This window comes from Nothoprocta perdicaria, unplaced genomic scaffold (assembly GCF_003342845.1).
Source record: "Nothoprocta perdicaria isolate Ctin4 unplaced genomic scaffold, notPer1 scaffold_27, whole genome shotgun sequence".
NCBI lineage: Eukaryota > Metazoa > Chordata > Aves > Tinamiformes > Tinamidae > Nothoprocta > Nothoprocta perdicaria.
Genome location: NW_020455499.1, coordinates 1,354,436 through 1,376,717, shown reverse-complemented (window position 1 = coordinate 1,376,717; position 22,282 = coordinate 1,354,436). Strand labels below are relative to the sequence as shown.

General features: G+C 41.8%; 1 protein-coding gene across 1 annotated transcript in view; it reads right to left on the bottom strand.

The window, feature by feature from the left end:
* GTDC1 (glycosyltransferase like domain containing 1) overlaps positions 1-22,015 on the bottom strand; it is a 122,182-nt gene extending 100,167 nt beyond the window's left edge. The window contains exons 1-2 of the mRNA XM_026040878.1: positions 21,861-22,015; positions 9,793-10,000 (exon numbers count right to left, since the gene is read on the bottom strand). Of these exons, the coding sequence (XP_025896663.1) occupies positions 9,793-9,971 (179 nt within the window). The 5' untranslated portion in view covers positions 9,972-10,000; positions 21,861-22,015. The remainder of the gene's footprint in view (positions 1-9,792; positions 10,001-21,860) is intronic.
* Between the last annotated feature and the right edge of the window lie 267 nt (positions 22,016-22,282).

Genomic DNA, 22,282 nt, shown 5'->3' with positions numbered 1-22,282 from the left:
CTAGAACTGAAAAATAAGAGCAAAGAGAAGAAAGGTCAGTCTACCACTGAGGACCAAAATATTTCAAAAAAAACATTAGCTATGGCAAAATGGTGAGGTGGGGAGTAGGAAAGAAGGGGCACAGGAGAGAGCTCCCCACACTCCAAACCTTCCCCATCCTGAGTCCACCCATCAACCTCCAGCATCAGCTCCAGCCAGTGTCTGGACATGAAGGGAAAGAGGTCCAAAGCACAAATTCCCTTTCTGTCAATGGCTACAAGGCAGACAGAAGTTACGTCTGGCACTGTAAACAGCATCATGCACCCTCTTTCTTTCAGAAATAACATCTAACTTTGGCTCGTTTACAATTTATTACAGTATAGCTACAGCAAAAGAAATTCTCCCCCTAAGTTCACTTAGGAATCATTTCACTCTAAGAATAAATAAATAAAATCAAAGATATCTTCTTTGTTACAATTTCCCCCCCGAAATTCATCTCATCTTCCTGCATAATTTCAGTATCTTTAGCACCATTTCTCTGAATGCACTTGGCAGATAAAATTTCTAGCTGTTATGTTTTTAATAAAATTGATTACCAGGAAATTTCTGCATATGCACAGTTTAAAATAATTCCATTCCTGAGGGTTTAAACATAGAGATGTCGCTATGCATGATAACTGTTTCATGTTTAGTGAGTTACAACTATTCTGTCACAAGTATGAAATGCATTTTGCTCACAAAAGCCAAGGGCACTGTCAAACCTGCAGCAATCTGCAGAACAGTAGGAAAAAATTGCCTACAAACTAACTGCTACTAGATAATGGTCCCATTTATCAYTCTTAAATTCCATCTTTAATTAAAAATGGGATATTCTTTTACATAAATAAAAAATTGCAGATGTTCCCAAATTACTCCCCTAATTCTTTTTTAATTCTTCCATACATAATATGCATAGCATTATATACATTCACAAATTTCTCCATGTTGAAGTTACATAACACTTGTTCCAGGAGGACAATTTTTCCATATTTCAAATAGACAAAAATATGTGAAAAATTCTAAGTTTAAAAAAAATCATTCTAAAAGAAAATAGTGGTTAATAAAACTCCTTGTAGGAATATTACTTAACCACAACAATATTAATGTTGAAATAGCTTTTTTTTTCAGTTTTGCTTCTCATTTGATAATTCACTGACTCTTCTTCTCACCTGATAAATTATTAGTTTAAACATTTTTCAGCACTTGCATCAAGTAAAATTGCTGAGAGAAGAACATTAGGTCTGTTATAACCTTCATCCTATGTATTTGTTCGTGAGATTATGTTCACTACTGTTTCCTTTATTCTTTGTGAGATTATGTTCACTACTGTTTCCTTTATTCTTTGTTTGTGAGATTATGTTCACTACTGTTTCCTTTATTCTTTGTTTGTGAGATTATGTTCACTACTGTTTCCTTTATTCTTTCTTCCCGTTGCTGTTAGACAGAAATATAAGCTCCAAAGTGCAACAAGCAAAAGGGAAATAAGATGAACGAGTAGGTAAGGATATAAACTTAAACAATAATAATAAAAAAAAAAAAACGCTATAAGTGCCTCTGAGCTGGAGAACATTCTTCAAAATGACTGTGTCCACTGGAGCATCAGGGTATATGTGCAGGAGGGAGGGAGGAAGGGACAGGGACAAAACACAGAGAGCAGAAAGGAAAAACACCATCCAAGCGAATAAGGAGAGTTCAAGAAGCTAGATTATTTCTTTCCAAAAATGTGCATTATTAAATAATGAGGGGAAAAAAGCCCTATGGATACTTTGTTAGCATCAGAGACAAATACAACTCAATAGACTTAATTTTCTTTAAAGGAGTTAAAATTAATCATCATGATTCAATGCATATCAATAACAGGTATAATCCTCAAAATTCTCAGGCTTTGTAGATTAAGAGGGGAAAAAAGTGAAGGAATGAATTGATCATCTGAGGTTTGGGAGAGTTAAAGGTCCATACTAAACAAAATAAATTCACATTACACCACGATTTGGSAAATGGTTCTTAATCAGACTACATGTAACGGACTGGCTTCATATTTGTAAGAGATGATCAACATAAAAGACAAAATCAAGTGGTTTAGGGGTCAATTTAGACTAGCATTTGAGCTTGATTGGGAAGAGCACAGCCCAACGGGCCYTTGTAACCATCCGTGCAGACCGAGCTTCACTCCACACCACAGTGGAAGCCCTGGTTACGGCCTGGACCCATCTGGAGGAAACTAAACCAGAAGATGACATTCCAGGGGAACACGTAGAGCCCTCCAACCCCATCTGGGAACATGTCATCCATAAGAACCAGCCTACAGCTTCTCTGAARCCCAGCCTCCTGCAGTGACGTTCTCTGAGGACGCTAGGTCTTGAGCACCACTCCACAGCTTCTCTGCAACCCCCACCAGCTCTTGATGTATTTGTTCCCTATTTGTTAATATGGGTGTTGCTCACACAGTCAATGTGCAGAATGCTACAACCCTAGAAATGTAGGAGATTCCTTTCAGGAAGGGTTTAATATTGCCACTAGTGAACTGCCACTAGTGTAACTAGGCTGTTGCACCAGGAAAATGCCCTGGAAAATGCCCTGCATTAACTGCAGAGCAGCATTTAAAACTGTTTTCCACGTTGACTACACATTGACCTTCCCAAGAGAATTCCTGGTCTGTCGCAGACGGACAATGGGAATGTCTGCTCTGAATTTAGTGGCCAATGACCTTTAATGCATTTGGGGCAGGTTGATGCTTGCGAGAGAAAACAGCAGTCGTAACGCAGGCTTTTTCCCAAAACTGTTTGGTTAGAGGCCGTTTGCATTACATCAAATTTCTTTTCATTATATATTAATTCACAAAGCCAAGCCACGCTGTAAAGACTTATTGAGACAGCTGGTTATTTATGATACTGAAATATCGAGCTATAAATCCAAATAATGTGCACACCAACTATCTGACAAAATTTGTATTACTTATTTCTAAGGTAGAAAAAATAGTCGAGATTCAGGAAAAAGCAGCAGAGGGAAAAAAAAAATCAAGATTTTTCTCTTTATTGAATGCAAACTAAAAGCTGGCTTTCTTTCCCTTTGGAAGATCAGATGAGTATTACGGACTAGAATGACAATGAATTGAAAAAAAGTACCATATTCTTTATAATATTGTACTGTATATATATATTTGTTATTTGCAAATAGAAATGTAATCTATAACTAATCTGGAAATAAAACCTATACACAGCAGCAACTGTTTAAAAGGACAGATAAAACACTCATTAAAACCCTAAGTGTAGAAATACTGAATCATAATGCACTATTTCATTACATTTTACTGCTAGCAATGTAAATATCAAATCTCCAGGTGATTCATAAAATTCATTTCAGAAAGAAAAACAAGGATTTCCCCAGGCACTCAAGAACATAAAGGAAAAACACATGCTACAGTTTGAAAAAGCAGACTGCTCTTTCATTGTCTCATCAGAATATTTTTCGGGAATTTCAGCGAATCTTTTACACATCAAACGGACAACTGCCACTCCACATTAGCAGTACCTATAGATCATGCAGCAATTCCAGCTCGCGTGCGTGCCTGTCCCGCACCTTTCGCTGCGTCGTGTTAATCGTTCTGCTCTTATTTATGCCCAATTTTAGCTCCCACATACGCTCCCACCGACTTCAAAGGCAGCATTCTTATTTTAAATTAATCTAAAGCCTCTTTTAACTACGCAAATTGTCGGCCTAATAAGTGAGCTGTTTAAACAAAGGGCAAATAAAGAAAGGTTGGACAAATGAAGACAACGAAACTTTTTGGAGGGAAGTGTGCGCATGTGGGGGTTTGCACACAAAAATGTAAAGAAAACCTGTCACTTTTCAAATGAATAGCTACCATCTGCCAGCATTTTATCTGAGGCAAAGTTGATTAATGCAAAGTGAATGTTTAAGATCATTTTGCTGCCTGCCTGAATAAATTTCAGGTAGTTTACTTATAAAATTATTTGCCCTGCTTCTCCAAAGAATTATTGGCTGTCGGGGTGTGTTTGTCTGTGGGTTTTGGGGTTGGTTGGGGCTCTTTGGGGGTTTATGCAGCCAGATCGCGGGGTAAAAAACATTCGCTCTTCAAACGTGACACTCTGCACGGACCTAAAGCGCCGGCACGGGAATTCCTGTGGGGAACAAAGGGGAGCCCTGCGCCCCAGCAGACACCAGGGGGGCTCCGGGCTCCTTCCCAGCGCGCCTGGTCCCGGGCACAGACAATCACAGCAGCAGCAGCAGCGTGGTTCTCGTGTCAGACGATTTTTTTCCTGAGATTTTTTACTGGAGCGGTGACTTTTATTCATGCTGTCATTCCATCTCAAATATACTCCGGTCGATTCTCTTTCTTTACGCACGTATTAATATATCTAGCAGTTGCAGGTTTTCAAAAAATAAACAACACTAATGCCGTTTTTGACTAGGCATTGGTTTATATTAGCGTTCCAATAAAAATCAACCTCAGATTCAGTCAAATCTGCTCTTCCTCCTAAGTTTATTTTGAATGACGCCAGTTTCGGGAGAAGTTTTCGCAACAGATTTGGGGTGACACTAACCTAGACCGCACAAAGCCCATTTTTACACCTACATTCCCACATTACGTAGCCTCACCATAAGATTGCCTCGAAGCTCTCCTCATCAGCATGAATTTCACACTCTCTATTCAGCCTCTAGGACAACCTCTATTATCCGGGGCTATGGAAGTGGAGGATGTCATCTGTGCTACGTCGTGGAGCTTCGTACCCTTCCATATGGACATATATTCTCTTTGCTTACACCCTAGGCTGGCTGGACAGGCGCCAGCTCTGGTCAGAAGTCACCAAGTTGTTTCAGCTCCGTGCACGGTGCCTGTGTCTTACATCTCAGTAGGGTTTATTAGTTGAGGCTCAACACCATGCCAGGGTGGCCATATGGCCCTGGGGAGCCAAGCGCGCTCAGCGCGTGGGCAGAAGCGACGTGTCTGCGCTCGCGCGAGCCCCTGGGATCCAGAGCCCCTCGTGAACTATGCAGGGGGGTTAAAAACACATAAGCAACTTGATGAAGAAAAAAGCAGCGACCTCGGTGTTGCCGGCGGGAGAGGAGGAGCACGGAACCAAGCAGCGAGGCCTGGACCGTTTCCTTGACTCCTTAGCGGAAAGGATACCTGTTGTTCCTGGCGTGGGCATCTCTACAGCAAGGCAGGAATGCTGTAGTGAGAAAATGCATATGTTTCACACGTGTTGTTTCTATTTTTAACGCAGAATGAGGTCTGAACCCTGTGTTCTGGGGACACCGGCAAAGCCTTTTGGTCACCTTACTCTTTGTGAAGGTACAAGGGGTGATTCGCCCTTCTGTCCTCCACGAGTCTATCCCCCCACATTTCACATACTCCTTTCTTAATCTGACACTGAGAAACTTGAAAGCTCACAAAATCCGAGATGAAAAATATTCAGCAGTTCCAATAAGGTGCACTGTGTTCCATTCTCAAATGTAACCAAGTTTTAGCAATAACTCTAAAACACACCTTTTTATTAAATGAGATTCTAGTTTTCTTCACCTGTCTATAGAGACAAACACCCTAAAACATACAGAAAAGCACCGGGTAAACATTTTTTTATTTGAACCTAAGTGGTTACTTTTTATTTAACTAAATCMCATATACAATTTATTTTTCGCCTGGTCCTTATGCGCGGAAGAACAGGGAACACAGGGAAAGTAAATCCTCTTCCTACACAGAGAATATATAAAGATACACTTCCAATATTTGACATAAAGACCATCTTTGCTGTRGCTATTCTCGTCACCGTGAGAACACATGAATGGCTGGAGGGCAAAAACGAAAAAACAWATAGGTGGAGAGAGAAAATAGTTCAAGGAATTTCCCCGATACCTTAGCTTATTGCAGAGGTTGAGCTCAAGATGCTGAAAACGGGGGCATGTACAGGTAGGCATGTGTATTTTTGAGACAGAAATGTTCCCAGCACAAGCGGCCAGCTCTGTATTCAGCTGCACGTGGAAAGGGTGCCGCTTGCACGCCTCACTTCCACTCACATCTTCCCAAATCCTCCCCGGGTTATGTTACTTGCAGGTATTTTTTCTTTTCTTTAAGAAGAAAATAGCTAGAAAACAGGACTCTAACTTGTTAACGCTTATCCAGGCGGGTTGTGCTCTTTTCAGTGGGACTCTTCATCCACTGAATTACTCACTGGAATAAAAATTTACAGCATCAGTTTTTCACAGACTGCCTTGGTGACATTAGTGCATTAGCTAGTAAGGAACTCACTCCGTAATATTTTCTTTTTCCATGGAGAACACAACGAAAGCATCAGATCTGAAACAACCCTAAACCTGGTCAGTACTGCTCGCATATTATGGGGGGAAAAAATTGTCTACGTTATATCCTCTCAGAATTGACTGTATATATTGCTGAACACTACACCCCTCAGATTTTTTTTTCAGAAAAAAAGTTCTCATTAATTAAAGCCAATATTCTTTTCTCTTCTTTTGTAAAATGTAAAAAGCATACAGTTTGTCTTTTAAAATACAGTTGTCAAATTTCAAGGGGTATATATATGCTAGCATCCACCCTAGGGGTATTTCAGGGCCAGAGTCTGTTACAAATAAAATCTTTATTCATATGAACAGCTACCTGGGGGGCAGTACAGAATGTTACACATTATATTTATATATTTTTTTTTGAAAATAATCTAGCAGTGCTATTAAAACCAAACTTGAAGCTACACTGCACTTACAGATCTAAGTCTTTATACTMCTAACTTTTTTATCTGAATTAATACTTTTGGTAGAGTATAGCCTGGGAGCAAAATAAAATGCTTTTGTTTAGTGTGTCATCTTGATTATTTTTATGTCTGAAATCTAAAAAATTCTTTCCTCATGGTAATAAGCAGAATTATGCTAAAGAAAAGCAGCAAATCAAGTATTTTTCTCCTAGACTGCAGTAATGAATTATCTTTTTCAAATTTGAGAATTTTCTTTGAGTTAAGGAAAAATTTCTTAGAGGGTTATTACTCAATTTCTGCAATTAGTCATTTTGTGCTAAATTAATCAAAATTAATTTTAGAGGAGCAGTTCAAGCATCCACGGTTTCGAAGAAAAAGTTGGGAGATGAAGCAAACACAATGCCAGGACCCTGCAGACTGACAGCAGGGCAGTTTTCAGCAGGTCACTTCTCTYTGCCATGTTCATGAACTGATGAGAAAATTCTCTAATTGCTGAAAAAAATTACCTAGAAAAAACAAACAGTGAAACACTGCCCTTTTACAATGCATTTCAAATGCCCTAATTTGGAAACTGCCATCTAGAAAATGTACTATTTCTCTCACTGGAGTCACAATTTCTGGAGGGGAATCTCACATTTTCTTAGAAATCAAAGGGCAGACCCCAAAGTCTTGTTCCTCCTTCCCCGAGACAGGCTTTAGCAAAGCAGCAGAGAATGAGAGCTCATTCAAAGAAATGCCTTTTCTCCTCCCTTTCTGACAGGAGATGGACACAAACCCTCTGTAGCGACAGCAGTTGTGAATGGTTGAGACTTCTTGCAAAGAAGTCACCTCAACATAGACATCTGCAGCCCAATTAAGGCACGAAGGAGGAATCACATAAGTCTCCATACAGCAAGGCAAGAAACCAGGCTGTGCAGCTCTGCTGCTCCAGTCCATCAATATGAGAGACCGTTTCAAGTCACTAGCTACGTGTCCCCCCCTCAAAAACACGTCCTTAAGGCCTGCTAAGCTTGAGCTCATACTCCCTGCCCCATCTGCCACATTCATCAYGGTTTCTGTCCTCCTTTCAGGAGATGAATGAAGATTTGAGCTGGTTTAACTACACGTTGCACAATGAAGTCATGACAGTAGCAAAATATATAAATATATTTTAAAGAAAAAGATGAAGAATATAGGAAATTTAACAAAGCAATAGTATTACCAAAAAGTTTACACTTGAGATTTTTGTGATCTTTCTGGATTATTACCTGCATGCAGATAAGCGAGGTATTTATGAAACACCATTGATCTCTATCTGAAGAGCACTTGGAAATGAGTTTTTGATTCTAGAAAATGAGTCACGAATCACGTCAATACTGTAAATAACATAGATCTGTGGCTTCACATTGCCTCCCAAGAAGACTGAGATATTTAAATATCTAATTCAAAACATACACTCCTGACAATTAACTATAATCTTGTCTTCAGAGGAATAACAAGTCACCACTACCTGGGAAACAGATCTTACATGGTTACTGGCAAGCTAGAAGTACAAGAACCAGTTAATTTTAATCAATGCTTTTTATAGTAGGAGAGACTAGTCAGCCTCATTAGGCTGTAGTCTGATGCATTTACGCTTTCCAGCTAATACAATCCTTGAAACATTCAACTGCAAAACAAACATTAAAAATGTGCAAGTAACAGAGATGGTATCCCTAACGAGTTTTTCTCTCACCAGCCACATCAGCCTTTGTTCCTAAATCCTTCCTAAAATGTTACTAAAATATTTTGCTCCTGAAATTTTACCCTGCATGCCAAGATAGGGTACGTACCCTTCTCTGCACATGGTATCACTGTGAACTTTGACTACTTGATTCTGCCTGATCRTGCACTCACAGCAACAGCAAAGAAAAAGCTTTCCTCCCTTTAAGATGCTTTATTGGCTAGCTCAGATTTATTTGTTGTCAGTAAAGGTTATATTTGCACATAAGTCTATGACAGATTGCAAGTTTATTAACTTCAAGGGAGTTTTCAAGCTGCTGGGCTGTTTTTTTGTTGTTGTTGTTTCTGTTCCCCCCCCTCCTCCCAAGATGCGGGTTACTTGACAAATTGGAGTTAAGTTATCTTAGGTCAATGTAACTGTAAGTTAAACTAATGAAGTGCATGTCTATGAGTGATGCCTGATTAGTTTAATACAGTTAGTGCTGGACAGCTTGGGCTGCCGACCTTGAAGGCACGCAGATAACATTGCGCTGCGTTGGAGGATGCGGTTGTGCTACGAGAGAGATTTACATAACAGTTTGTCATATAGACTCCCGCAAACCAGCGCYGTTGCAAAGGGAAAGCGCCGCGAGAGCAGCACTAAGCGCCTTGCACGAGACAACGGGGAGAAATCCGCAATTCTACTTCGCCGGAGATGGCACCACATCTCCACCACGTAGGTACGGCTAAAGGAGCTGCTCAAAGGCAGCCTGGTAGCTGAAGTGGCTGCTTCTCACTAGGCGATAGCGATCTGTTGACCTAAATATTTGGCTTTTATCAGTTCAGGTTCCAGCCGATAGAAATTCGCAGGTTACACGGGCGCGTGCTTGACGTCCACAGTCGCGGGCACGTCACAGAGCCCGACGGCCGTTGCGATAAAGCTGCTCCCTTAAATCCTCGAGGTCACTACGTTCTGATAAAGCAGCCCCGGCAGATAGCTGGGAGGGCAGCGAGGAAGCTGGCATTGTGCACGTCTCTGCTATCTTACAGCCCAATCTGTGCAAAACAGGGTTTTAATCTTTCACCATCTCCTAATTTGATTGGTAATTTGAAAGTAAGATGCACGCATACACGTATGTACACAGAAACGAACTCACTCTTTAGAGATTTCCAAAGACTAGCAATGCAACCTCCTGTATTTGTACCCAAGGAAGGCAAGGCRAGAAGAAAAGCTTGTATTTGATCACTACAAGCTTCCTACACATACACACGTATAGCCACGTAACTGAATATCCAGCTTGGGAGAGCCAGCTGAAGGCCCCTGTGCATTTTGAGCTAGGAGATGACCCCGTTGTTCCCGAGTTACCTGTACTCAGGGTTAGGAGGTACCATTTGCATGAAGGACACGGCAGCGGTCCGGGCTTTCCACGGCCACTTCTTGGCAGGGAGGGTGCAGAGGACGCAGTCGTCCATCTCCTCCTTCAGAAGATCCACCAGCTGCTTGTGAGAACCTCCGTAGAAAGCTTCAAGGAGAAGAACAGTCATGTTCCTAGGGAGTCGGACCAGTCTGGGTCCTGGAAAAGACGACACAGAAGTGCATCAGATCAGAAATGCACCTTGTGATTTTAATCAGGAAAAAACGAGAAATCTGAAATTAATCYGTCTTTCTAAATTCATGGGTTTACTTCAAAAATGCTAGTTAACAATTATATTGACAAAATTATAACACCTATCAGTTTCAACCACTAAAACTCGCCATTTGAAATTTCTGAATCAAGCTAAGTGTGCCAAATATAGAAAGGTCATTATTTTGTCTTTTTTTTYCCCCCTTCTTCAATGGGACATTTTAAACCAGACACAYACTGGAAGCCACCACACTTCCTACATTCATAGGCTGGGGGTCACATCCATGAAAAGCAGCATATTCATTTCCACACACGCCGTGCCCTTTTCCCGGTGGCAGCCAGAACCCAAGAGCAATGGAGGGGCTGCCGGGAGCATCCACGGGGCTCCAGGATTTCGGGAGCCATGASCAGGAGCAGCCCACGGCCTGCGCATCGCTCCAGCGCCGTCCTCCCCACCGGGCCGCGTGTCAGGGGACACGAAACCGCGTTATGGGCGAGCGCTCCAAAGGGCAGGAGCCGAGACGCCGCTCGCAAACAGGATGCAGGACACGTGGCCCGCGCGGCGGGGCAGACGAGCGCCCGCTCACTGTTGCTCATCTGCTTCGTGAGTCACAGTCCCGGGGCGCCGCGGAGCCGCTCCGCAGATGCTCTCAGTGAAACCATCAGATAAAAGCGCTGAAAGCAAAACCCTGCAGAGGTATCTGCCCTCCGGGATCGCATCTCCGGTGGCTTCCTTCTCAAAGCACCCCAGCAAGGGAGGAGCGGCCTCGCTTGGGCTCCAGGGCTGRTGGTGCTCACGGTCAGATGGGACATCCTTTTGCTGATCTTCAGTTTCGCGTGGTTTCAGACTGTAATCTTTATCTTTTCAGAGTCACTAATGATAAGAATAAAGAATTCAGTAGTGAATTGCATACTCTCAAGAAAATCTAAATGGTAACCTCAACCTTGAAAGTCAGTTAAATTCAAGTTCAAGTCAAAAAAAATACATACATATGAATTGTATACACAGTGAATATATAAAAGTGACTATATATATGAATTTAACTGAATWTWTWTWTTTTTTTTTAAGAAAGGAAGAAAAATTACAAGTACACCAGAACCTATCCAAAGATTAAACAGCTATGCAGACAACAACAAAAACTCATTGTTGTTCACTGAAGAAATTCATCCAGAAGGGAAAATATAAAGAAATCTCTAGATGGTCYGAGTCAATGGCCCACTGCAGTGGGCCATTCTAAGATGAAACAGAAGAGAACTTCCAGATCATTAAAGATCACATAGCAAAAGAATAAATATCTCATACTCCAGCTTCCGTGCCATAATCCAGCCTGGCTTCAAGTTATAATTTGCTTTATTATTTATTCCCTCCGCAGTTTCAAGTAGTCTATTTTGGGGAAGGATTTTCCTTCTACAGAAACCTGTGGTCTTCTGGAAGCAGAAACTATGCTCCATTTTGGAGCTGGCTTCTTTTCAGGTAGCAAGGCAGATTCTCATCTCTTTTCCACTGACCTAATTTCAGAATCACACTTCTGAAGTCAAGCGGTTTCCGAATTTACACGGATGTAACTGAAATCAGCATCTGTCCTCCGCAGCACTCGGGGAACCCGCCAGGTAATAAATAACTCCTCARAAAACACAAGCTGCGTCTAGAACGTGCTCCACTCACCTACAGGCCAGTTTGCAATTAATCATGCTATGCTTGTCATCAAATGCCACAGAGATCGTAACGCAGAGGAATCGAAGGGAGCTTTTCRCAAATTCAGCCCCCAAAAAGGAGGGAGCACGAAAAGTTTGTAAATGCCACCGAGTCAGTCGCTCGCTAAACAAGAGTTTCAGCTAATTTACAAATCGTTAMGGGGATCAGCGGCAAAGCAATTTGTTCGTAAAATATCTGATCAAATTTCACTTGGTCAGACCAGGTCTGAAACCGTTTTATCACCAGGTTTGGCTGAACCAACGCTGTGCTGGGGGGTGCTACCTTGCAACAGTTTGCACTGCGTGTTCCTTGTTGCAACGGGGAACGCACGTACACGCCAACAGTAAAAGCCTTTTTACGTCCTCAGGTTTCCCTCTGGCTTTAAAATCCTGACATTTAGGTTTTTCTCCCTTTTCCTTCTCAGGTAGAACAAGAAGCAAACGTTACACAGACTTTGCAATACAATGAGCTCCTGCAGGTTGAGTTACATGGGGAAAGTCAGCTCAAGACTGGATTCACTGTGCAGCATGTGTCAAAGGGCTCTCACCAAGCAATTCTTCTTAACAGCACTCACAGGTCCCGGCAGTAGCATGAAAGGAAGAAAATCAGCAGTGACAAATTCGGCAGAGATGCTCTGAACCTCAAAGGCTTTCAGTACAAGACTCGCAGCGCCCCCAAAACGAAGATATTACTCACTAAAACCCACTGTCATACAACCYGTGTGCATCACCAATAAGACACTTCAAATTCATTCTGGTAAAAGTGTTGCATAAAAACCAGTATACAGCATGTTTGGGGTTTYTTTKTTTGTTTGTTTTTTAACATGCTGCTGAAACATGAAAATATGAAATAAWGATGACAGCACAATATATGCCATTTTTCCTTCAGGGATTGATTAATCAGGAACAATGAAAGTCAGCCAATAAATCTCAYGCTTTAAAAACATACAACGATAATGCAAAGGAAGTTGCATTAAATACAACTAATAATTTCTTGTATTCAAAAAGTCACTTAGGAGGTAGGGCACAGTCATTTACCTCATATTTCACCCACATAATTTCCAGTTTTGTTCACATACGAAAATAACATCTATTCTTTTTGCTTTATTTCCCTTGACCTAGCCAAGTTAAGGTAAATATGTACTATATGCTCCTCAGAGGTCTCGCAAAGACACCCATGATAAATGGCCTGAGAACAGTCCCCCTATCTGATGGAATGCGCTCCTCAATTAGATATAAATCACTCCAGGTATTCTTTTACCCATTTCAAAGAAAACAACAAATATTAGAAAAACATTTCTGCTTCCCCTTTCTCATTACGCTGCTTCCTCTCTCAAGAGCCGCTCTTTGGAGCCGGTAATTGTGTGTGCTCCACCGACGGCTCGGCTCTGTTCTCACCAATTGTCACGGCAGGGGTGGGAGAATTTGTCACCCTATAGGCACTGCACGTATATGCAGCAGCCTGTTGGTCAGCACATCCATTAAGCAGAAGCTACCTGGCATAAGGAAATGCTCCCAGGTGGGCAGAATGTCATAGAACGTAAGTGGTATATTTTTATACACCATATAGAGAGCAAATTTATATACCATATATATAACATTATATATACCTGGAGTTGGGTACTGTGTGAGGTTTCTTGCCATGTTAGCTAAGCTCCCATTCCATAAGCAGCGTGTCACAGCGTGGTTCATTCAGCACATTTGTCACCGCTGTGTCCTGGCACAAGGCGAGCTCGTTGCACAAAAGGGACACGGGTGCCGTGAATGGGCCAGCACCGACAGACCCGACAATTTTCAATTTAAAAAATGCCCAAGTACCACACGGTACAATTGGAAAATATTTACTTTATTGGTAGAGAACATTAAGYGTTCAACCAGCCACAGAAACCATTGCTTCTTCATAAGCTCTATGTTTGAAACCCACTAAGGTATTTTTGTTAACCAGAACTACCAAACAGGTACAGAGAACTCCCCATTTCCCATGATTTATTAAGGAATATACATCCACCCTGTCTCCTATGCATAAGTGTGGTTTCACAAGCATCAGCAAAGCTCAATCAGAAAGCCATAATTAGCTCTGCTCACTGACGTACTCAGGCAACATAAATTACAGATCATGTTTAAATATCTGTCCAACAAAATAGTTGAGCAACCATCCAAAACCAAGGGAATAGTTGTTAATATATTCCATAGGTAGAGAGCTGCTATTAGTTACAGGAAATAAGGTGTATGGTTTCAGTAATGATTGTTTCAACGGTCACAGTCCCACACGTATGAGAAATTTATTCCACCGCAGTATCCAGAGCACACGTGGTTCAACATCTTATAGCTCAACTGCCTACAAAAACCATTCGGTGTGCGTCGTGCAACCATAAACATATTTACAGCTCCTGATGATAGGAGATAAACATGCTGTAATAMTTAATAAAGGTAAAGGTTTTTAATGTTCCACTTTGTGGTGCAATGGGATTTCCCAAAGGGCTATTACAGTCTTAACCTTGAATTTTGTCTCCTCTGCCCCTTACTCCCAACTCCAAAAGATGCACGAGTTTAGGTGTCAGTGAAGCATATGAAGAAGAAAAAAAAAATATAGAGAGAGTTTGCTTACCCACCCACTCATGATAATGAGTCAGAGAAACCCCAACAGAGCTATACCTTAAGCATAAGCAGATTTTAATGTCTGACCAAAATTTAACTTGCATTTAGATCACCCAAAACCACTGGCTGTGACACCTGTCATTGCTAAACTGTACAAATGTCAGTGACGCTATTTTTTATATAGTCCAACTGTAAAAAAAAAACCTCTACATCATGTGAGCAGGCAGTCAACCAAAATTATTCAACTTTATCTGGAAGCCTGCATCAGCAGCAATATTAATTTACCAGCAACACCCATAAACACGTCCCATCCAAATGACCTAAGAGCACCCAAAAGCTAAACATCATCAAAATTTTTATTACTCAAATTATGCATTACCCAAACTGTTCTGCTGCATTCATTCCTAGAACCCATGTACAAAACCATGCATACTTGATGCATGCTTTTACACCGTTATCTACACTAAAAATAATATATGCAAAACTTTGGGCTCTTATTTTGTTGAAATTCTGAAAGTGTGCTCTGTTTATGACCTGCAGAAATATATATATATATACACATATATGTATTTTGAACACTGTGTTCACTATATTGACAGCCAAATCCCAGCCAAAAATAAAAATAGATTGAATGCGACAAAATGGCAAGAGTCCCAGTGGTCTCAGGCAGGTAAGTGTTCCCATCCGTGAACTCTGCCCCAAAATCCCTATTATAAAAAGACGCTTTTAACATATTTCTTCCAAGCTCTTGCTTAAAGAACTACTAAGTTATTCTTCATCTTAAGATGAACTCTAAAGACATATATGCCCGAAAATCAGCTGCCTATAAATAAACTTTAAAACACACAATCAATTTTTAATCTTTTAAACTTATTTTCCAAATAAGTGCTTTGTGTGTCTTAATCCTGTGATTGAAAAGTCATGTTCTCAAATTTGTGACTCACTTTCATTTTGATGTCAAGCCTATACAGGCATCTACTGGAAGATTACTCATAGCAGACTTTTAAGATGCTACCAGCAGTGCCACCGACAGACTTCTAAGTTATGTATTTTTAAAGTTTTAGCTCAAAATATTATTTGTCATCACAAGGACCCCTTTTTCTGCAGAAAAGACACCATGCAGCACCTTAAAATCAAAACCGGAGCTCCAACGTCTTTGAAGCAGAAAGTCCGTGGCTGCTAAACCTCTCTAGACGCTGCTCTAAGTTGTCATTGCAGGTCATGAAACTAAGAGGAGGTGATTTGTGTCAAGTGAATTAAAAGCCTTTAACGCAAATGTCACAAGCTTTGACCGATTCCTGCATCTCTCCAGCTACTAGGACAGAGTGCTGCAAGCGCTGTTAAGCACTCGTGTCATTTTGAACTTGCCAAAACGTGGCTGTTACTCCACAACGTTGGAAGCTTTTCCCCGGTATTGGCCATCACCTTCACTCTCATGCTGGTGGGCAAAGAGTGGGTGACAGATAGAAACCATGCGGTTCACTCTGTGCTCAAAAGCCTTCATTCTTTCATGATCTAAAGGAGGCTTGTCAATTATAACCTGCTTTTCACTACTTGAAAATCCAAAGTCAAAGGAGAAACAGCTATGCAGTTGTTTCTCCTTGATGGGAGAAACAACTGTACAAGTTTCTCTTTATTATCATCGGTTTAAAATTGAAAAATATTAATCAATGCACCAATGTAATTTGTTTAATTGTAATATGGCAAATGAATTGTAACAAAGCAGCAGCTCCTTTCTTTTCAAAATACAACAGTCAAAAATTAGTCAAAATCTGAAAGCAGCATTCCAAATATTAAGCAGTTTAAACTTGATATTCAATAGCACACCTTCCCTCCGAAGGTGGGCTGAGCAAAGGAATCCCCCAAGACTACCAGGAATGTTCTCCCACTGCACCCAAGGCACCGGTTACGACGTGATGAGCACATTTTCATGGGAAGGAATCCTGCTGAACTTCAGCATGTTAGAGCCTAAGACAGCCTGGCCACTCTTCCAAGTCCGACTCCTCACTGGCTGCAGAAATGCAAGGGCAGGATCATGCACTGGGATTCACCRGCTTTAGAAACCCCAGATTCCTCTCAATCCCATGGCTTGAGTTCCACTTCCCCAGTTCAGAGCGGCGTCATTATCCTAAACTACTTATAAAGTAGTTATGTAAAGTAGGAGTAGAGTAACGGCTCTTTTTGGAGTACCCTGTTTAAAACCAGTACACTAGGCACYAGGGCACACTAGGTAAGACAACGCTGCTCCAAATCCCATGTCATGGAGTAGATGCATTTTGGAAATCAGTATGGCACTGGCTTTATTACTTTGTCTAAACAGAGACCCTAATGGCCTTCATCATTTCATGGAACAAATTAAACTTTGGCTTTCTTTTCCCCAGTTACAGAAAAGGAAAAACTTTTGAGTTCTCCAAATTTGCTTTTTACCTTCTCATCTGTCATAGTCCAGGACTGTCCCAGCTCTGGTAACTGTACTTGTAGCAAGCCCCAGTCAGCATGGAGACCTGGAGACCTTAATCCTCACCAAACAAAGCGAATCATTTTCCTCCCAGCGAGAGCAACATCTGTGCATCACATTTCTGGTTCCCTCCAAACCGCATCCAGCCGCTACCGCCGCGTGGAAGCGGGAACCTCCTTCTGGAGCAGAGCACTTGGAGGAAACGCTTTGAGGGAAACTTCTCTGACCAATCTCCCGATTCCCAGCACCCTGGGAACAGCAGTTACAGCACAGACCCCGCTTTGCACATGTCTAAYTGACCAAATAAAGATTGTACGTGGTACTAAACACTCCTCCGAGGAGGGCAGCAGGGAAACTTCGTGGGTGTCGGGATGTAGGTCTAAGCTACTTTGGCATGTTCAGATTAATGAACGCAAATTAAGCACTGCCATACTTAATTAGGAGGACGTTTCTCCACTTCTAGGCCAAAGGAGAATGGGAAAAGACAGCAAAGAGGTGGGATGAAGAAATGAGGTCCTCACTCTGACAAGGCAATGACTATAGACATGGGCACCCATCGCCAGAAGAGCAAGAACACCCTTGCCCCTGACTTGCTCTCTTGCTTCCCCCCTTTAACGGTCTCCATATACCTACTGAAGAAGGAGATGCGAGTACACCGCAGCCAAGCAGCCTTGGGAAAAAGTTCTAAAACACTTTGGGCAACTTCAGTCATTTTTCAGAATGCAAAACAAATGTAATGGGGGCATAACCTAAAAAAGTAATGCAATTGTATTTTTCAGAAAATCAGTTACCCTGATTAAACACTTAATTATAAGCTCCGGGAACTCTTTGTCATGTAATTCAGAACCCTGGAATAATGATGATTTACTCTAACAGAGGCTGATAGGGTTGCTTTGCAGGATGTTGGTTCTATCCAACTTACTACGAGGCTTCTTGAAGAGCCAASCCAGTTTGCAACAAGCTTCTTTTTCAGCACTGTATCTACTACTATCAATTTGTTAATATCTATTTGATGGCTGACATTAGGTTTAAATAAATGGAAGATACTTGATTTAGAATATCTCGGAGCAGACGGGGAACTAATAGGTGTGGTAATGGGAGAAGTAGCACTATTTTTAAACTTGACAGGAGACATATTAGTTGCTAGTTCCCTATTATAGAAAAAGCACCAGTCTGGTAATAATGGGCTGGYGTTCCGAAATTCCTCCAATTTATTAGGAATACGATGAGAAATGTGTTCCACGGTGGGTCTCGGCTTCCAAATGGTTTCTCTACAAGAAGGTAAACATAYAAAAAAATGCCCTGTAACTCCTTTGAGTAACTTTATTTGATAGCTAGCAGTTTGCATCATCTTATTGATTCAAAGAAGCCACCATTAACTCTCCACCCACATCAAAAAGTTGCTTCTTTTCTACAGTGTATTCAAAGTAATAAAATTTTAGATTATAAACACAGAATTGGTTACTACAGGACAAATACAGAACTCCCTAACACTTGCCAGCCAAGTATTTTCACAATGAAATGCTGTCATGGTGTTAAAGGGACATAAACAGGAGTGCCAAACGTACCTGTCTTCCCCTTCACCTAAAGGCCTACAGTACAAGCAATTTAAAGCCATAACCATGAGGACTTATACAAAATTCTTCTGCAAGTGAGCAGAGTAAATCAGATTTTGTTTTGTTTATAAGGAACATCATAAAAGTACCAGATCTCTGCAGTAGTTTGGATATGACATTCTCATGGTTCATAAATTAGCTTCAAGGTTAGGAAAATCACCTGCATGCAGCCCTTAATGTTAATTATTCAGTACTTATGGACTAAAACAGATGAAATCACTTTTAATCTTCCATTTGTGCAGCTCATTTTCTCAAAAGAAGAAGGGACCAATGGTTCATACTGTGAGGCTCTGAGAACCAGAAATACAGATCCCTGTGACTTGTGTCCWGTCAACACGAGGTCCATTTAAGAAATCCCTTGCAAACACTCAGATTCAATAGTAAATGCCACATAACATATAAAGAGTACTTACGACAGCCTTAAGCATTGGAGGATATAATTTCTTTCTATGAATTAAGATATCTCTTTCTTGGAAGCTARCTGGTTATTCTGTAAACAAGCTTAGGGTCTGATCTGATGTTTTAGAAACGGCTACTGCAATAAGGGTAAATRTTAACGTCCGGGAGAGACCCCAGAGGCACAAAGAAAAGCTTTGCTATTTTAGCAAAGCCACAGATAAAGGGGCATGCAAAGAGGATGAAGAAGCCTGACCAGCAAGATGAAAAACTTTCCTTGAAGTTTATCAGATTGTTGAAACTAGAAAAATGCCGTTAAAATCATCGCCATCAGAAAGCCAAACAAGTGCCTTAAAAACTTTCTTTCCACCGCACCCTCCAAAATCCGGCTGCAGCACTTAAGCTGCATTGCAGCTTGTCACGAAAGAGAGTCAACAGTTTTATTTGGACTTTGCTTCATAACAAACCATGAACCTATTTGTAACATTCAGATTTGGCGTCACTTGAGGAGCTCTTCCTTATGTCTGAAGGTCTCTAAGCATTTATCCTGCCTCTGAGTCATGCTGGCCATTCTCTTCAAACTTTCCTTCTAAAAGCAGGAAATCCTCACCAAAATTGCACGTACTGCAACACGCCAAAAACACAATGACATTGTCATTCACGAACCAGTTAAGGTGTAACCACTGAAGAACCATTAGTAGAGTATCTAGCACATTCCTCCCGAAGCCAGGTATATTTTTAAGAGCTCAGGGCTGTAAGTAAAGCTGTAATTAYCATCATACTGTAGTACTGAACACAGTGCACTGTAATGTAGTACAGAGAAAAACAACTTAATTGCAAAGTTCAGAGCTAAGGGAACTTGCATTACGAGAAGGTCCCACAAACATGCATGAGATGCGTATTCCCAACTTGTTCATCTCCAGGTTGCASATACCACACGTTTTACCAGCGAGCTTGAAGATCTGTCGCTGTTCTCAGTCTCGCTTAGAAATCCATTCTGAGAGAACGAGCCAGGTACTCAGGAGACTTGGAACAGCCTTAGGGGCTGCACTCAGCCACAACAGGGGCTGCTGGAGCTTCTGCAAGGGCCAACTACAGCCTGTGGTGCTGTGGGAGAGGGAGCTGCGAGCCCCAGGCTGCACAGACCTTCATCTCACATGCACCAAGCACTGAGGTTAGAAAAACTTCTTCCCTGTCAAGCAAGTCGCACAGTATAAACTGTAAAGGTGAAGCGCAATCATTTTCATATATTAACATTTAATACTGAARAGTATATAAACAAAATTAAGTGCTTTTCTTGGCCTTTGCTAGAATTCCAGTGGTGACGTTGGGTAGTTTTAAAGAACCTGCTCAGTGTCGCCTTCCAGTTGACAAAAGAGAAAGCAGAGGAAAAGTCTTCAAAACTTCTGCCCTTAACAACAGCTGCACCTTCTCCCAGTTAACACCATGAAGACGCTTCTTTGTGTGTATTTAAATCATAGGAGATGCTCAACCATGCGCTAGGCCCCAGCACACAAGGCATCTACGAGTGGCTAATAAACGCAGACCAACCTGGGTACTTTTGCTTATTTACAAATAATCCTGACACACTGATGAAATCTAGAATTGCTTCCTGTCCGACGACAGCTGTGGCATCTGCTGGCACCCCCCAAAGTTCATAGAGTTTGTGCCTAGAAGGGCAATCGATTCTCAGAAAATTGTTGATGAGCATCCAGGATTTCCTTTTGACCATAACGGGAAAGGTTATTTTGGCTATTCCCTACCCTATGCTGATTCTGAATGGGGAAAAAAAAGCTTGAGAAACAGATTCTAGTGAAGTCAACTCCTCAATAGTTTTCTTGTCACTCAAAAATGTCTCTCTCGAGTTTCCTTCCTAATACTTCTGTCCRAAAGTTTCTCCTGACCCGACAGCTGCACTGCTCTGAACTCCACTGCAAACACACACGTTCACACGCGCACCGAATGTCACTGACCCGCTGTTATGACTATTGCCTTTTCCTAGGCACATGACCTCCAAATGGAGCCTCCAACAACTTTGGAAAAGATTTAAAGACAGAAAAATACTTGGCTTGTGGCTTAAAGGCTTACCTTTATAGACAGGTTCGAAAGAATTTCTCTTACAATGAAGGTAAAAAGGAAACACAGATCACTTCATGAACTGTCACACGAGCAAACCCCTGATCTCCCTTCCCCTTCGGGCTTCTGCCTCGTCTCCCCCTCAGCAAGGTGAACCTTATACTGTTACCACTTACCTCAGTCCTACATCACCTGTTTATTTTCTCTCTCTTTAAACTTTCTCAATAACCTCGTAAAATTCAGGAGGGACAGCATGGGAGTAGGTTAACCTCTCGGAGGTGCCTMCCAAACCTTCCTCCACGCCAAAGCACCCTCAAATGCCAAGTCCTTCACTAAACCACAGCTGTCTCACTCCTGGGTCTTCCGCAATGTCTTCTCCAATGCTTCTTTCCATGTCCTCTTCCATGAGCACTTCTAAGCGAGCCAAGGAGCCTACCTATGTGTGCCTAGAAAGCCCTGTGGGCCACCCAGTACCCACCAAGACACCTATTTGCTCTATGCCACGCTGGAGAGAGAACAAAGGGCTGAAATCCTTTGAAACCTTCAGATATGCAGCACAGATCAATAAGTTTTCATTAGAAGAAGCCTCTCCCACTGCATTAAGTCTCCTTCTCTACTACCATCATTTACTTTTTGCTCGATTCCCAATGTTTGGGGAGGAGGGATATTWTTACTATTATTTTAGTGAATTTTTCTCTGCAGAGCCACAAATGACACGAGCCTTGCCTACTGTAAAATCTGCCACTAATGAGAAACTCACTGGAGTGCTTAAAAACAGGTTGTGACTTGCAGAACAACAGTTCCACTGAAAGACATTTACATGGAAAGGGAGGGGGGAAATAAAAAGCATCAGCTCGAGCATCTTCACTGAGAACTGTCACTTTTCCCAACCCATTTCCCCCTGCAACACAAAGATAATAGAAAATAAAACTGTCTTCTAGACTCCCCAGAGCTTATTTTTTAAGCACACCTTTTTTCTCCGTAATAAAGGCTTTGCTTTCAGCGAGGACCTGAGTATGTCCTCTCCTTGGGGCGCATTGGAGGGCAAAGTGAGACCTGGTTCTGCTCTTCCCGACCCCAACGGGGGCAACATCCGAGCGGAGCGTGAGCAGGAGCTGCTTGGGCAGGAGAGGAGCGCCGGGCACATCACAAGCTGCATCTCGTGTAGGTGGAGCCGCAGTCCCACCATCCATCTGCCGGGAATCTTAGATGTTCCTGCACATCACCCACTGGCAGCGCCGTCTGCCAAGCAGAAAKAGTTTGAAATGTTCATTACAGACGAAGATGGCTCCTGTTCCCCAAGCGTTTAGTGGGAAATACTGCCCCTCCACATGCAAACTCATGTTAATTACCTAGAAACGCTAAATGCACCAGCTAGGAATGACTACCAAG